The 17,802-nt window shown below is 37.5% G+C and overlaps 1 protein-coding gene across 1 annotated transcript; it reads right to left on the bottom strand.

Moving 5' to 3' along the window:
- Positions 1 to 1,297: 1,297 nt before the first annotated feature.
- On the bottom strand, positions 1,298 to 17,178 carry RBP1 (retinol binding protein 1; the record flags this gene model as incomplete). The annotated part of the gene is made up of 4 exons (XM_080623316.1): positions 1,298 to 1,351; positions 4,195 to 4,296; positions 16,334 to 16,512; positions 17,106 to 17,178. 4 exons carry the CDS (start codon positions 17,176 to 17,178, stop codon positions 1,298 to 1,300), a joined length of 408 nt encoding a protein of 135 aa, XP_080479442.1.
- Positions 17,179 to 17,802: the final 624 nt, after the last annotated feature.

Genomic DNA, 17,802 nt, shown 5'->3' with positions numbered 1-17,802 from the left:
CCACAGCTGTTGCAATAGCAACACAAGAATTTACATGGAGAGGGAGCATTTTTTTCCCTGTTTATCACACATGGATGCTTATGTCTTCACTGATAATATTTTCTGGTATTTTTTTATGCACAGTAAAAACGAAAACTTTACAAATTTGAATTAGATGTTCATTAGAAGACATCTGGTGCTACACTCACAATATATATAGCACAGTTAAATTACCAGAGTTCACAAAGTTTATCATCCCTGCTGTACTAACTTTACAGTTTACAGTGACTGTTTCTGAATCTCTATTTCTTCATATTAGAGCATGCTGGCAGCTTTTCTAAACAGCCTTCATAATAACACATATTCATAGAATCACAGAATCATAGATTCACAGAATCATAGAACAGTTTGATGGTGTTAATTGTAGATCAGGTATGTCAATAGACTGAAAATACAATGATTTAGTTTGCAAATTACTATTACTATAGCTACAAATTAAATCAGAGTTGGAAACTGCCAGGCCAATGCTTCGTTATACACTCAGTCTGCATGAGAACATGAGGAATATGATGTGTTGCAAAACATTCTGCAAATGATACACTACAAAGCAATGCTAGTTGTATCTTCTGTGTGCTATGTGTACAACTATATACAGCCTTTAGCAGTGACCTTACTATTAGTTTCTCCAGAATAAGACAAAAAGAAATGAGTGGGCAGATATTGGCTAGTGTTTAGAAAAGAACTGCCCCTTGGCTATGCTTCTGTAAGCACTGTCCTTCCAGACTATTGATCCATTCCTTTACTATATAGTTCCACATACTTTCAGTGAAGTTCTGTTTCATTGGAGATGATGGTAAAATTCTCACTCTCTTCAGTGAAATCAGGATTTAAGTGTACATCACATACTACAGCTTCACTACAACTACAATTCAACACTTGAAAACAAGATTACCTGGAAGTCCCTTGCTAAGGCTAGAGGTGTTTTCTATTCTAAGTAAAAAATTAGCTTAAAAGGTCTTAAACTCCAGCATCGTATTTTTTACCAAACAGTCCTATTTTGGTGTACTCAGGAATTACTGTACACACACATTTATGGTGTTTAGTATCTTTAATTGGCATTTCTAAAAATAGTTTTATTTGCAGTTATTTATTCCTTTTAAATGATTTGATAAAAAATAGTTTATTCTAACTATACAGTTCAAATGTGATCTTCATTTCTGTATTTGCTCTTGTCAGGGATGATGTTCATTACTAGTATTTGGAGATTTGGTGGTAAGCGTAAATTCTACTGTTCTTCACTTCTGTATCAGCAGTAGGCTCACTGCACCTTCTTAAAGACCTGCTTACATTTGACTCCACACACTCTTATTTCCTAGGAAGAGAAAATAATTAAAAAATACAAGTTAGGGCACACGCATTATACATTCATAGAATCATAGAATGGTTTGGGTTAGAAGGGGCCTTAAAGATCATAATTCTCTTCTCCAGGCTGAACCAGCCCAGCTCTCTCAGCCTGGCTCCAGAGCAGAGCTGCTTCAGCCCTGGCAGCATCTCTGTGGCCTCCTCTGGACTTGCTCCAACAGCTCCACATCCCTCTCGTGCTGTTGCCCCAGAGCTGAATCAGGACTGTAGGGGTGGTCTCCCCAGCGCGCAGCAGAGGGGGAGAATCCCCTCCCTTGAACTGCTGCTCACTCTCTGGGGATGCAGCCCAGCACACGAGTAGTTCCTGGGCTGTGAGCACACACTGGCAGGTTACAGGGAGCTTCTCATCATGAGCACCCCCAAGTCCTCCTCCTCAGGGCTGCTCTCCATCCATTCTCTGCCCAGCCTGTAGTTGTGCTTGGGATTGCCTTGACCTAGGTGCAGGACCTTTCCTCACTCCTGAGCTCGCAGAAAGTGATCCTGAGAAGTCAGGCACATTTTCTTACGGAAACTTTGATAAAATGACATATTGAAAAAACCTGACACTAAGGCAATAACCTTATTGGCGTATGTTACTAGTTCCTAGTAAGAGAAGGTGTTTCATGATGAACTGACAAAACGAAGACTGATATAGTGATTTTAGTCAGGACCTGTATATGGGTAACCTGAAAGAAGGAGTGTGCAATAAGGGTGAAGAGATCTGCTGGCAGTGACAAAAACCTACAAAGCAGAAGCAATCAGTACAATAGAAAAGGGCAATAAAACTCAAAAGGAAGTGGAGAATGGTCAAATAAGTCATTCACAGAAAACAGAATCTAAGGAGGAAAAAGAACTACAATACAGACCATAGATGAAATGGAGAAAATAGGAAGCAATAAACTGCGAAGAGATGTGGTACTACTTGCTACAGAACTGTGGAAAGAATTAAATTAACACTTGGTTCATTGTGTAAAGTTCAATAGGATCATAAAGATATCGAAGTATCAATTTTTTAGAGGTAACTACCCATTGTATCAAAGGGCTCTCAGGAGTACAGGACCTAGTAATCTTAGCTGCTCAAAACTCTGATAGTAAATGGGACCCTTGTACTCTACGTTTAATGGAGAAAGTTACATTAGCAAGGATCCAGAGAAATAAAAAAGACATCTTTTGAAATTCATGAAATGTAAAAAGTGATCAGACTAAAATATTGGGGACTGGTCTCTAAAATACTTGGTTACTTCCTTCGCATGAAGTAATTTTGCACTGATTTTTGTATACGTGAGAGACAGATTGTGATAAACTGTACAAGTGCCAATGAGTGCATGGATGCCTGCATGAGCTGGCAGGTATAATACAGAACTTTTCACAGCCTTCTGAAAAAGCAGCCTCAGAGCAGTCAGGTTACCCTCAAGTGGCACTAGATACACGTTTGAGCAACTGAATCTGATTTTATGACTTCTACAACCAAATTCTTGACAGGGTCAGGTACAGAAAGTGGTCTGGCCTGCAGGTCCATGGCTAGGTTGCATGACTAGAGCATCAGTGTAAGGATAGCAGCCATCAGAGCTAAATAAATAGGTCTTGGGGACAGGAAATGGGTAGAGATAATGACTGTGGAGCTGGCAAGTGACAGAAACCAGGATGCCAATATAGATAAATCCAATAGCAACCCGTGCTGTTGCTTCATATATGTGCACATGAGGGCACACATATATGATTGCAGCAAGGTCTAAGTTAAACTTCTAGGTTGGACACTGTTTGGCTAATGGCAAGCTGTTTGCTGGCAGAGAATCTGAAAGGCTTATACTTGGTGTCATGGCACCAACTGTTATGAAGCTGGGAGGCAGTGTGGCAATACTGTATTGTGTTTGTGTAGAGACAGAGGGAATATGTGTACACAGGGAATTCTGGAGTCTCCTTTTCATTGCTCTCCCCCTACTTTCAGTGAGCCCATGACCTCAGCTGTAATGTGGTCCCTACACCACTTACACAGTGATGTCCTCCCTACCTGCATTATATAAAGTATGTAATTTAGATGGCAAGATCTGCCATATACATTCCTCTCCCAAACTGGTTTCTGGGATTTCCAGTACTTGCTGAAAATTGTATTTAGTAGTAACAGGTCTGGGGTATTTTGCAAAGATTTCATAATTCTGTTGCCAATTTGAATATTTACAGAACATGCATTTAGACTGCTGGATGCTAATAATACTGAACAGTGGACAGAAATAAAGGTTGCATTTTATTATGTCAGCAGGAAGACTGCCTTTTACTCACAATGATGAGTGAGGATGCTATAAATAGCTATGTGAGAAAAGAATAGGAATCTTCTTTCAGGTCCTATTAACTTAGACAGGCAGAAATTATGATCTAAAAGAAGATGACATTTCAAAAACTTAATTGCTGTTTTAGTTCTCTAGGCACTAATGTGATCTGGCCTGTAATTATTGTAGAGGAACAATGGTGTATTTTCACCTCATGGCTTATTGTTGGATGCATAATTTCATCACCTCCCATACTGCATAATTCACAGACTGTATGAAGGACATGCTGTTAAATGTCTTCTTCAGCATATACATTTCAAACAGGTTTGTCTGGATAGGCAGTTAACACAGAGTACTGCTTAGAAATCATGCAGTCTTTGTACAGGACATAAAACCATAATGGCTCCAAATTAAATTGTTGCTTAAGAAACAAGTCAAATGCCACACCAATACACAATAATGTCAGTGTAAGCCAAGATAACACAACACACAGCCTGCTTTACATCTATTTTAATAGTGGCATTTAAAACCTGTCGTATGATCTTACCAGGTGCATTTCATCTCCTTCAATCCACTGGGTCCAACCACGACCTTCTTTTTCTCCATTCTGTACACAAAGAAGCTTATCTCCATCCCAAGACACAGTGGTCTAACAAAATAGACATGTTCAGTGTTACTATAGTGTTCTCTGGTATTATGATTACCTTCCTTAAAGCAGAACTTCCCTCTAATGTAATAAATGATTAACATTTATCTCATAAGAAGAATAATTGTAGAGTGTCGTAACACTTAGGATAAAAACAAAAGAAATTAGCTTAAAGAGAAAGCTGCTGCCCAACTGCCTGTCAAAAACCTGGAAGGATGAGATAAAGCTGTTTAAAGGCAAGAAAAATATGGTAAAACTAATTGCACTCTTCCCTCCCTTTTGACAGTTAAGAGCAGCAGAAAGGAGGTGCAGCCTAACACTGTATCTGCAAAATGAGCTGAAAACTTGAGATTCAGTTTGGTTTTTCCACTGTAAGAAGGATTCCCCAGCTGCTCTACTTGAACGAGTACCACCTCCTGGCAGCTATGGATGAGCAAGGCTTTTGAATCCTGTGCTGTTTTTTCCCCATGTCTTAATCTGCTTTCTGTCATCAAGCAGAGCGGTTTGGAAGCATCAGCAAATGGGTAACTTGCCAGCATCCTGCTTTGTGTAAGAGTAGCAGGAGAGCTACTTGCGCCAGGACTGGCAGAATAAGAGAGGGAGTACAGTGTTGCAGCGTTTGACATAGCACTGCTGTGAATATTGGTGCTGTCCTGAGTAGTTCAGTGGAATTTGATTCAGAAAACTACTTAAATGTATGAGGGTGCATCTTACAGTCTTTACTGACGCTTTGCCTTCCACCTCTCCCTAAGACAAAGAGAAGCAATACTCAGTAAAATATTTAAACAGGGAAAGGGAAAAGCAGCAACAATTTGTGCTCCATGAGGATAGTTCAACATCAATATTACCACACGGCTTTTAAACCAGCTTTTTTGGAAGTGAAGCTGAGGACTAAATATGGATTTAGCGTCTACCCTGTAAAAGTCTTCAGCCACTGCCTGTACGAGCAGTCAAATGTGGAGAGAAAATAAATTCTGATCTAACAATAAAGGAAAACTTAATGGATCCATCCTGTATAGTTTCTAAGAAGTAAGCCTGCATTTGTCATTCTGGAACTAAACCCAGTTCAACACTGAAGAACTATGCAGCCCTATCTATTTCATTTCTGTATGTCACAAACTATTAACTCTTCAATGATAACCATGATAGCCACTATCTTTAAATGGGTACAGCTAGCAGTCTCCTCCCCTGGGAATTACTAGAAAGAGTTCCAGCACAGATGATCATAGGCAAGACATTGTTATTGATCCTATATAGTCTGTTTGCACCATTTGGGGTCTCTGAAAAACAAACTCTTGTGTCCTTGCTAAAAATCTCTACAATTTGGAAAATGCATTCACAAATTCTTCTGTTCACTCTTGTAAAATGACATATTTAAACCAAGTAGTAGGTAACATTTTTAAACACCATATCCTTATAATGTATAAAATGCTAATGCAGGAAGGAACATTTGGGTAAAGCTATTTATCGTATGTAGTTAATGTGGTCATCATAGTTTAAGCCTTCTTCTATGTCTGATTTGAATCTGTAGACATCCAGTTGGAGATATAAGATAAAAAGTAATACTAGTCAAAGTGAAACCTGTTTAATTTGTAAGTTAACATATCAAAGAAATTCTGATGATTCTAAGAAATTAATGTATCAGAAAATGAGCATTATTTCTACTGATGACTTATAGATGTGAGGAATACTGGGAATGAAGCATTTGTATTTATAACTTGGTTTAGCAACAGCACTTATTTCTATCCATTGAGTATTAGTTCAGAAGAGTTTAACCATTAAACTAGCTTAATAGTTAAATTTAGTGGGTTTGTATGTGAATTTAAAGGCAATATACTGTGATAAAGTAAGATCCAACTTTATTAGTACTATTAATGTTCTAAGTCAGTTGAGGAAGTCTTGATAATGCTCACTAGCTTATTACACTTGGGGCAACTGAGAAATATTTGTATCACTGCAACAAGATGTTAATTTTTTCAGCCTCCAAGGGTGACGGAAATTGCTTCATCTCAGAAAACAACACACTTGTTTTTCCAGTCAAGACTACATACTGCTTTTGGCAATTTGGTGCTAACCACAAAGAGTATAATCTCACAGACGGTTAACCAAGGTGTTCTATCAGCCAATATTCTCAGTTACCATCCTCTGTCTTCCCTTTGAGAAATATAAACACTGAAGGGATATGAGTAAATCATACAGTTTCTGATTTTTGTATATGGCTGGTTTCCTGTGAAGGTTATAAAGGAGAGAATATATTGCAGGAGAACACAAGGTCCTCTTCTTTGTTAGCAGAAACAACCACTTGATGACAGGAAGATCAATCAGTAACGTTTTTATTTTCCTTTCTTTAGGTCAAAACGTAATGTCTCATCCAATAAAAGACACAACTAATACAGAAGAAGGAAACTTCTCTTTTAACTCAAATTGAAATAAGTTCTTCCATTCCAAATATCTCTATTGAGACACACATTGAGCATTAGTTCGGGTTGGAGTTGCTGTGGCTCTTATACACTGGCTGCGTCTAATAGTCCACCCTTTACCAACAGTAAATACTTGTCTTAGAACATTTCCAAATGTTTGGGTCAGAACATTACAATAACAGTAACAACAATAATAATAATATTTTAAAAATAATTGTAGGGCAAATGTTAGTAAATATGATCTCGTCTGTGGTATGTAAGAGCACAGATTCATTTTTAAAGATCGGATCAGGATATTGCTGTTGTATAATTGAGTCAAGCACTTGATTGACCAGTAAGGCAGCTCTGTATGAACCCTGTATGAACCTTTAGCTGCTGCTGTTTTCCTCTGCCAGTACACACATATTATCAAGATAAAGAAATGCTTTCTATGCAAAGCAGCTTTTCTTAGAAAAGTAGGCTTTTATAGTTAACCTCAGTTGCCACCATTTTAATAATAGCATTACCTAAGGTTTGCATGATTACAGAGCCTGACCTACTGTCCTCTATCTGGGACAACTGAAAATCTTTGCCAGAGTTTGGTGTCCACAGCATCCCTAGGCACACAGTTCCTATTCTTCATCTTCCTCCACAAGCAAGAGGAAGGAAAGTAGATAAACTCTGAGGACATTGGAAAGCTGCAGTTTCGTGACGGCAACAGAACCAACTAGATGAAAATGCAGTTCTTCTCCAAAACTGAAGGCTCCTGCCTTTTTGAGCATCTTGTACTACTTGTAGGATAAATGGAAGACTTCAATTATTCCTTTCAACTAAGTATTATATAATCTAGTTTGTCATAAGCAAGTTAAAGTTTTGCTTACTTACTACCTGATCACACAAATACTTCTTAGGTCAAATGCATATAATTCTGTATGAAACTTCAAAAGAAAAGAGTAATTAATGTCATTAGTCAATAGTGTGATTAAAAATACTGAAGGAGCACAAGAAAACTTAATGGAGAGATAAATAAGAGTGAGTCTTGCCTCAATTTAACTTTTCTCAAAAACTGTAACCACATCTTTTGGATTATATACCCTTTATTCTTGCTGTGTAATAATAGAGAACGGAGCTCCTCTGGGAGGTGAAGAAGTCTTTGAAGCCTAATAATACCAAAAATGTCCACATTTTCTTCAGTTACATTATATGATTTCTGTAGTCTTACACTTTTTTTTGTGTATTTAGATATTTTCCCTTTATTACTTTGCCATTTACATATTTCTCTTAGTGATTTAATCTTTGTGTTATGAAGATTTAAATACATGTGCATAGCAATACCACCATCCTGAAAATTAGAGCTCGAAGAAATTATGAAGTATTCTCGTTACTGTTTTCAGTTTTGAGACAAGGCAGATTTATTAAATGAACTATTAAGTAAAACCAAATCAAATCTATTGACTATGTATTTGCACTTTCTCTAGGTAGCGGTAACAGTAATAAAGTCTTCCAGAATTACAGCATGTATTACTTCCAGCTTCTAGCATCAAGTCAGACTGATCCCCAGCCAGAGATGCTGACTTTTATGATTCACTGAAAGAATCATCAACCTATTTTATCAGAGAACTTTGCATTTCCCAGTGAGGTCTAAGCGCAAAAACGTTTGATGCTGGCTCTAAGCAATGTTTCTCATTCCAATGTTGGGTATTCCTAGCATGCAGTTGAAGATACATAATGTATTTTAGAGGTGAATGAAATAACATTTTTTAAGTAGTCCACCAAGATTTTTTGTTAATGCTACATAGATTTGACACATTGCATTTACAAACATGAATTGCAGCTACCATCCTCCATCAAAAATAAGTTATTGATTTCCCATCTATAGGAGAAATATATCAGTACCAGTTCTGTTCTTCTACTTCCCTTCAGAGTGTTCTCTATATTGTGCTGCAGCAAATGACTGCAACGCTCTAAATCAGCAATTATGCACTCCGTGCTTCATCTCAATCCAGTAATTCTCCACTTATGAGCATGACCAGTCATTTTACAACTGTTCTTACAATTTAAGAAGGTTTAAACCATGGAAAGGAACTGTTTAAGTCAGGTGACACAGTCAAATCCAGCTTGAGCTGTCCCCTGTATTGTATTTACAAAAAACACCAAGGAAAATAGCCTAAAATTTTTAATCAACCATGGCAACTTATCCAACAAGATATTTAATAGCTTCTCAAGATACAGCAATTTCATCTGTACCAAGTACCAAAGTGATTTAAAAAAACCTTTGTAAGCTAATCAGTCTGCAGGGGAAATTGTCATCAAATGAAGTCCTAAAGGAATAAACTGACGTTGATAGTACAGGCAAAATCAAATGTAACTAGGAAGGGGCATTCTGTAATGTAGTAACAACCTATGACCTATGTGTGCACTGTTAACAGCAGGGATACAACCATGTTCAGGGTTTGTCATCTCTCCATCCTGTAACTTCTTTTATCTCATCAATTCTCCATCTGGCACATTGGTGACAGCTAGATAAACTACTGAGAAAACAACAACAAAGCCAATAGAAAAAATTGTGGTAGTGTTCCTGGACTTTATCTATATATATTGCTAGAAAAAGGCTTTACACACTTAGCCATCCTTTAGCTAGGCTGAATGATACAATCTATATCAACCTTTCTTTCCCTTACCAACTTCAGTTCAGTCCCGTGGAAGCACTTAGAAATCTAACCTCCCATGTCATCACTCCTGTTTTTAGCCATGCAACACTAGGACTCCCAAAGTTAACTCACAGAAGACAGTTGGGTGTACAGTACAACTAATCTCTCGACTTGTGGGGCTGGTAGACGTGATGTCTCATAGTAGGTATCTATAGCTAGAGGATTCTGAAATGTGTTCATGCCATTACAAACTTGCTCAGACTGTTATGGAAAGACAAGCTGGTTATAATTCGGGCATTCTGCACCCAGTTGAGAAAACTGCGGAAGTTCACAGTAGTCAAAAGCTGAAGCACTTCTAGAAGCAGTATTTCACTTATACGATTGTCAGCATCTCCATTGCTAGCAAAGAGACTTAGGATTGGATTGACAAATTTAAGATCCAAGGGTAAGCTGCTGTCAGAGAGGATCAGATTCTAAATGTTCAAGTTCCTTACTTTGAATCCTTGTTCGAAACAGCAATGAAGACAAGCAATGACTAGAGACATGTTCCAGGAATAGAAATTTGCCAAAACTCCAGACTATGCAGGTGACAAAAAGTGGGAAGAGGAGTAGAATCAGTGTTTTGGACAGTGCAGAACGTTTTATTTCTTAGAAATGGTGGATTCTTTTTCTTTCACTGAAAAAAAATTGTACAGAAATAATACAAAAATAGGAAGACCTGTGTATATCTTATGCCAGGAAAGAAGTACAAAACAGCACATCCAATTTGTGCAAGCATCAGAATTGATTCTAAGACACTCCCTTTTTAAATTAATTTATATAATTGATTTATCTCCTGTGTAATTTTAGCAAGATGCAACTGTACATTAACAGTAATGGTTTGTCATTCAAAATTGGATTTGCTAAATCTGGTTCTCAGGTTTTCAGCTGATCCTTTCTGACTGCACTTTCTGCATTCATAATTCTCAGAGCTTTTCAGGATTCAGAGAGAGCTGAAAAGCCCATCTCAAACCACCTCCCCTACAAGACTTCAGCATGTTAGCAGAGGTTTTGTGAATAACTAGCTGAGAGCTTGTGACTGCTCACGGGTTTTAGACATGAATCCAGCACTACAAAATGTGAATTTAATGACAAATTATATGGCAAAAGATTCAAGAGATCTCATTTGATATCACCACACAAATGTGCTGAGCATATCACAGGTAATAAGCAGTAAGGCCAAACGAGCACGCAGTGTGAAACAAGGCAGAAAAAACGAAACAGCTCTTCTTTACTGAGGCACAGAGGCTGAATGAACTAGAGTATTACAGAGCCTGAGACAGCTCCAAGTAGGTATCTCTGTTTGCCGGAGCCCCAGAATGGCTGACTGGAGAAATGCTCTTCCTCACTTGTGGACAACAGTTTGTAAGAGGTCAGAAGTATCAACAGAAAACTACATGAAGACTACCTCCTTTGAAGTAAAACCCCTCAAAAGTCAGAGATTATTCCAATGAGGAGCTGGGGAATCTATAGTACTGCAAAGGGAGGGCACTGGATTTGAGAGGAGAGTAGTATATACACACAGTCAATACCATAAACCCACCTCCCAGCAACAGTAATTCTACAACAGTCCCTGTTCCAACAAAGTGTATGAGAAAATACAAGCCAAAAAGGAAAGGACAGCATTTGAAGAGGTTAGGAAGCAAAAGAACTGAGTCAGAAGGATCAAGTAAAGACACACTGCTGATCTCGCATCTTACTAGACAGGAGCAAAAGATTTTGAGTCTTCTCGCCCTGTGAGGGATCCCTACTAAAAAAACAAGTATTGGAATGTTGTTTTTTGTTTTTCTGGCAGTAAAGTCTTCATTCCAATACCAACTCTAGACTAACTTAACAGCTGTGAATTCCATTTGTGGAACAGAAGAACCCTGCTTAAATAGTTAATAAACTTCATAAGCCATGCGATTTTGTGACGGCTTTATTCTGACCTTGAAGCAGTAGAATCAAACTATGTTGAGAACAACTAAACTTGATTGCATTTCTCCTGAATACAAACTAGAGAGGAATGGTTTTCACATTAGGAATGTTTGTTATTTAAAACAGAACCATGATCAGTTTCAAACACCTTGCCGCCTGTCACATGTAACAGAAGGATTGTCCTGATGCCTGTGAACAATCCTTATGTGGCTTAATCTTTGCCTATATATTCAAAAAGATATTTCATATGGTAAGATGTATGATAGATGTGATGAGTGAATTCTACAACTCCCAAACCCGCCTCACCACACCAAGTCTTAACTATGACTAAAAATTATTAGTTCCAATAATGGCACCCGTATGATAACATATGTTATATGGCTATATTCTGCTTGTGTTCTGTTTGCTTAACTAAGTGGTTAATATGTACAATTTCCCACCTTCAGTTTCAATTTCTTGCTGGTGTAGCTGTTTACCCATTGTCTTTTCCTCTACTGCTTCAATGTAAGAAAATCACCATGTCAAAGAGCACAAGGCTCCGAATTATCAAAGCATCCTTCATCTGCTTAGCCAAGTACTCAATTCTAATGCAATTAATGCTGTTTTCAGTTATCCAAGACATCCTGCTGTTCTGCTATTTAGAACATAGCATCTCCCTTGTTTTTTTAAATAGATCCTTTGCTCTTAGTCTCTTTCAAAAGACAGCTTCATTCTGGATAGTGTGAGCTAAAGCAATTCAGTCTCATTCAAATGCTTAAACAGCAGAGAAAAATTATAATGCAAAAACTTTCTCTGACTTTAGCAGCAAAATTATTAGAGAAGTAAAAACGTTAGGGAAGTAATTTTTGCATCTCGATCTGCTTTGATTCATTGGGTGCAAAGACCTGGAACATGGAACTCCAGCCTTTAAGGTTTTTTAGTTAACTTTTTAATCAACTTTTGGCTGTTGTACTAAGCAAACACATTGTGAAGGTACACAAAGCTAACTCTGCCTGGTGGCAGAACCTGCCCTGTTCTTGTGCTTACTGCCACATATTTCACATTATGGATGTTTCCTCAGCTTCACTGCTTAGTACCAATGGTGAAAAGGGAGGCAAAATTATCTGGTGATGAATAAGACCTGCTTCTGGAGCCAGTTTTAAATTAATTGTTTTAAGAAGGTCTTGCCTCTTTTGCGCACAGTAAATATTCTCCACAGTAAAGCTTATGCACAGGAAACAAGGCTTTATACTTGGTGGAATACCCAAAACACTAAATTAATCTCAACTAGAGATTATAGAACTTATCTTTAAAATTGAAGAAATTTCATGAAGAGACTGGACGATGAAGATAGTAGGATCAAATACTCAGTTCAGGCAATACCAAAGTTATCAGTTTAACTTTAAATGTCTGTCTTAGTACACTATTCATCTGCTACATGTGACCAATTAAAACCACGAACAAACTCATCAAATTATATCAAAGAAACTTTATCACAAGGTTTGATTCAAATTTCATGTTATATGAGAAATAATACAATATTAATGTTCTAAATGTCTTCCTACAACATCTAATGTGCACCTTGAAACGTTTGCAAGGAATAACAAATGTTTCTGTATATGTAAAAGTTTCATTTTACCTTTGTATCTCAAACTGACAAGTTTTTAACAACCCTAAATATGAAATATCAACAAATCTGCAGAAACACATCTTGCATGAAATTGCCAAATAGAGAAACTCTTACTTAACTTTTATCTAGGAGGTAAAATGTCTGGGGAAAGACTCCAGGAGAAGCATGATAACATTCTGGAGCTATGTGAATGCATTTCGTAATAGAGCAGGTTGTGGGGCAGCTTGCTCCAGACACAGCTTCAGTATTGCTTAGAACGCATTATCAGCTGTCTCCTTGCTCTGTGATTAGTGAACTCTCATGTGTCCACACATCTGTGTGGTCAACCATTCTCATCTTCGGTTTTACAGACGAGAGAAATTACATCTTTAACTAAACTAGCAGGGCTTATGAATTTCTTAAGATTCCAAAGGAACAATTTTTCACTTCCCAACAGAAACAAAATCATAAAGGAACTGATGTCACCAGCCATTGTTACCTATATCCCTTAAGAAAACAGAATCACCTAAAGACATGTACATACAAGAAAGCAAGTTAAAGGTCAAAAAAAGCACAAACTGAAACTGCTAAGGTTTATCCAGCTCAATTAACTCAACCTTCCAGAGCATTTAGACAGGCTTCCAGGTGTGACTAGCCACAGAAATGAAAAAACCATAACCGCACTGAAGGAGGGGGCCTACACCATCACAGAAGTACCAATTCCTAATGTCAAACCTTCAACTTACTTTTAAACCAAGTATCAGCAAAACATTTTAGTCTTCAGTTACTAGAGACAGTATTCATGTGGAGTAATTGCAGTTACACTCTACCCTGATGGACTCAAAGTCATGTTTTACAACTGAGAGATGAAGACAATTTCAGTGAATTAAATACAAGATGTAACCTGTTCACCCCACTATTATTTTTACTGATATGTTAACTCTGGATAGATGATATATTCTTCATTAAAATAAAAAATTATCTATACCTCTTGGATGAATTACTTCCAGGCTTATTTTTGCTAGTCTCCTGATGATTGCTCTGCTATATAGATTAATGTTTAATGTCTAATTTGTCTTATCCATGTTACTTTGTACTTCTCATACACTGAGCTACTTGGATAAAACTTGCCCAGTGGTCTGCCCAGTCCACAATATCAATACCAAAATTGATTCATAATCTCTCCCATTGCACAGGTTGATTATTAATGATTAAGCCATTTATGGCATGCAGTTTCACAAGCTATAGATGAAAAAAGGAAACACCAGCAATGATATTCAACCTTTGCTTTTATGGTAGTTTTCTTCATAGGACATTTAGGGAGTGGTCCAGTGTCTCTTATATCACCTTCATGACCCTTCTCTCACAAGACTCTTTGTGGGCTGTTGGAGTTATTTTGCTGCTTAACAACTGCAAGTTTTTCCTGACATTATGGTTGTCAGATTTCAGCTGAAGCGCCTTCATAAAGACAGCTTCTTGTACTCCTTTGCTTTTGACAAAGCTGAGGTCTCATGTAGAAAAGAAACTTTTAAAAAGAAAATTGAGCTATAAAGTATGATATACTGTTACAAGGCAAATCAAGATCAGTGATTAGTGACCTTAACTGTACAGCTGGTATCTGTTGCTGCAGGCCATAAAGGGACATGGAGCACATCTGGAAGCTTTTGTGGAGTCATGTGCCTGTTGTTCTTAAACATTCAGGATTAGTGACTCCACTTGGGGTTTGGGATTTTTCTGGAAAAGGCAAGAAGATGCTGGTACCTTCTGCTTCCAAGGCTGGGTAAGCATTTTGTACTAAACAGCCAATAAAATGTTTAAGCAGCCCTTGGGAGCAGGGTGAACTAAAGTTTCACTCCAAACCAAATATCTGTTGTAGTGAATAGAATCATCTGTCACTTATTTCTTCTTTCTGGTTCAACATTTTGAATTCTTCCCAATCATTCAATTTAGCAAAATAGGGTAGAGAATTTCACCATTACAAATAATGAAATATTTAGGGTATTTGTCAGGAATAAGAGTTGTGTGTTAAATCTATTCAGCATTTCCAAAGCAGGACTAAGCCAGGGCCATGCTCCCATGTCTCCTGAATCCGATTTTTCAGTATAGTGGTTGTCTGACACATTTTATAACAACTCACTGCATGTACATGCTAGACAACCTCAGAGCATAAACACTTCTTTCTGTCACGTAGAGGATGTCTTTGTCCTCCTTTACATTGAGTTTAATGATATTTATGTACAGATAATGCTTAGATGGAGGCAGTTCTGTACACACACAACCAGTACTTCACTGACTCAAACACTGAGGACTTCAGATATTTTTACCACTTGAGCAGATGCTCTGAACATTGCTCTCTTTGATAGTAATTTTGTCACCGGAGTCCACGTCTTTCTTTGTGCTCATAACTGTTGCATGGATCTTGACCTCATTATCCTGATTAAGAGCCTTCCAGCAGACAGAAATGCATTATGACCTTGGGACACTTTCCTATACACACTGCTTCTCTCTTTTGTATTCTGCACTTGGTCATGCTTCTGCCATCTGTACAAGCGATACAGAAGGATTAGTTGAGGCACTCACTAGCCAGCCATTCTTTTTTCCTGATCTTCACCATCTTTCCCTTTTCTACCATCACCAGAGCAAAAGTAAATTTGCATATCCTAGTGTTAGAGAATCAGTTCTAAATGGCACTGTCATTCTAAGAATGGAAACCTATTAATTCTCTTTTATGTAATTTCTGCTTTATAAGGTAATTTCTTCTCCTGAGATAATTTTATTTTCCTTATCAGTTTCTTCACTGCAGAATATCACAGGTGTCACACTTTCAAACTAACAGAAGAGAACTTGGGATTCTCAAGTTTTACCTGTGTTAATTGGTATTTACCACACTTAAGTTAGAAAACATCATCTCTCTGGCAAGCAAAAAGAGTTCATAAGGCAGTCCTCAGAGTTTGCTTATTGACAGTAGTAAGATTTGTTCTAGTAGACTAATCAACACATCTGCTCTGATAAATATATTCAGGAAGAAGCACAGCAACAAGAACAAGACTTATAAGCAATTTATAAGCACATGGCCATTCTTACACATGGGGAATAGTGCCTGACCCTGCAATCAGCAGATTTCTTTACTGTAAAACATTGCACAGTGAAAAGATTCTGAAAGTCTAACTTAAGTGTCTTCTTGATAGAGAAACATCCCAGAACAATCCTGTAGCATTTCACTGGAGATAGTATTCATTCATTGATAAATGAATGGTTTCTGCTCCTGATTAAAATTAGCATTCCTTTCATGTAAAGGCATGCTAATAACTGTGTTCCAGCAAACTGAGTACAGAACTCATTTTAGGAGTAGCCACACAAAATGGTTTACAGATGTCATCTACAAAAGGCCTCAGATCATTAATATTCCTCTTTTTTCGGTCTGTTGTTAGTGTTCTAATTCTTACCATGCATTTGCGATCATCCACCCCAGCTAAATCCTCCTCAAACTCCTTTCCTACATCAAATTCCATGATGTAGTTTCTAAAAGTGCTTAGCGTTTTAATGATCATATGATCCCCATTCTGAATGATTTCTTTGTCAGGTTTAAGCAAGTTTGCTATTTTTCTTACAGCAACATTTACATCTGAAAAAGAAAAAGAATTATTTTAATCCAGAAAAGTCTACCACAAAAAGAAACTTGTAGCTCTTGGGACAAATCAAATGGGAAAGAAAAGTAAATGTCCAGATCTTTCAGGCCAGGTTTCTCATCAGGAAAAAGCCCATAACCTAATGGTTTTAACTTAAATAAGGTAATGTTTTGATATGCTGATTATGTGGAATCCTAAACCCCACCATTTGTATTTGACAGTCAATAAGGCCTTCGATATTTCTGTAGAAATACTAGCACTTTACATCCAATGCAAACACAAAACTGCAGTAAGTACATTACTGTCACATAAAAAACATTTACTCTTTTTCAATTTATGGTTGTTTTTAAAGTTTGAAGTCTGCCACTTACCTCTTCAAGCTCTGATGTTTAATCTCTGTTAACGTAAGCTTCAAGATGGAAAAAAGTAGAGGCTGCTTAAGACAAAAGAACTTTGCATAAGGCAATTCTTAAAGTGCATTCCTGAAAAATACTTCTCAAATGTTTATGACTGTACAAGAAAAAACAGATTCACATGAAGACCAAGACAGGCTACATTTATTGATTATTAAATACAAACGGAACCTTACCCAGGGCTTTCAGATACTCCTCAAAATTGTCATTGCTGACCATCTTCCAGTAACCATTGAAATCTGCAGGCATCCCAGCTTTGGTGACTGTCAAAATCAAACACTGTGTCGATTCTGCACCACACAGCTCACTGCCTTTCTTTGTGGTGAGCTTGAACTCTGGTTTCCTTTATCTCTTTGTTAGCCTATGTAGCTATGCAAGTTATTCTAATCCGATTAGAAGTATGTTGGAAGTGTTGCATTTAAATCCTTCCATAAGGCTTGACTGCTGAGATTTCCAACAACAGCAGGATGGCTTGATTTAAACAGAATGAAACAGTCACCTTCCATGCAACTTCTGTAAGGGTACTGATTATCTGGATAACCATTTTAACCATATTGCTCTTCATTTTTCCATAGCACTTGGAAAAAAAACCCTGGTAAATAGCTTTATCTTAGGATATTAGCCAAAGCTATACAAGTGCTTATCTTGTGTGGTTTTCATTAATTCCTTCTCCCTTGAATATGCTCCAGCTACCTTAGGCCACCTTCTTTTCAGAAAACAACCACAAAGACTCTTTCATTGAAAGCAGTTTGTGCCTGACACTACTTTAACTTGCTCAAAAGCTCCTTAATTCTAGAGAAATTCTACCAGTGGAAGCTGTTTGGCCATCTGAGGGCTCAAAAAGGGCCACTTAGGTGGAAACTAAGGAGGAGT

Source organism: Psittacula echo (assembly GCF_963264785.1).
Source record: "Psittacula echo genome assembly, chromosome: 7".
Classification (NCBI taxonomy): domain Eukaryota; kingdom Metazoa; phylum Chordata; class Aves; order Psittaciformes; family Psittacidae; genus Psittacula; species Psittacula echo.
The sequence above is the reverse complement of the archived record's forward strand: the minus strand, read 5'-3'. Positions and strand labels throughout refer to the sequence as shown.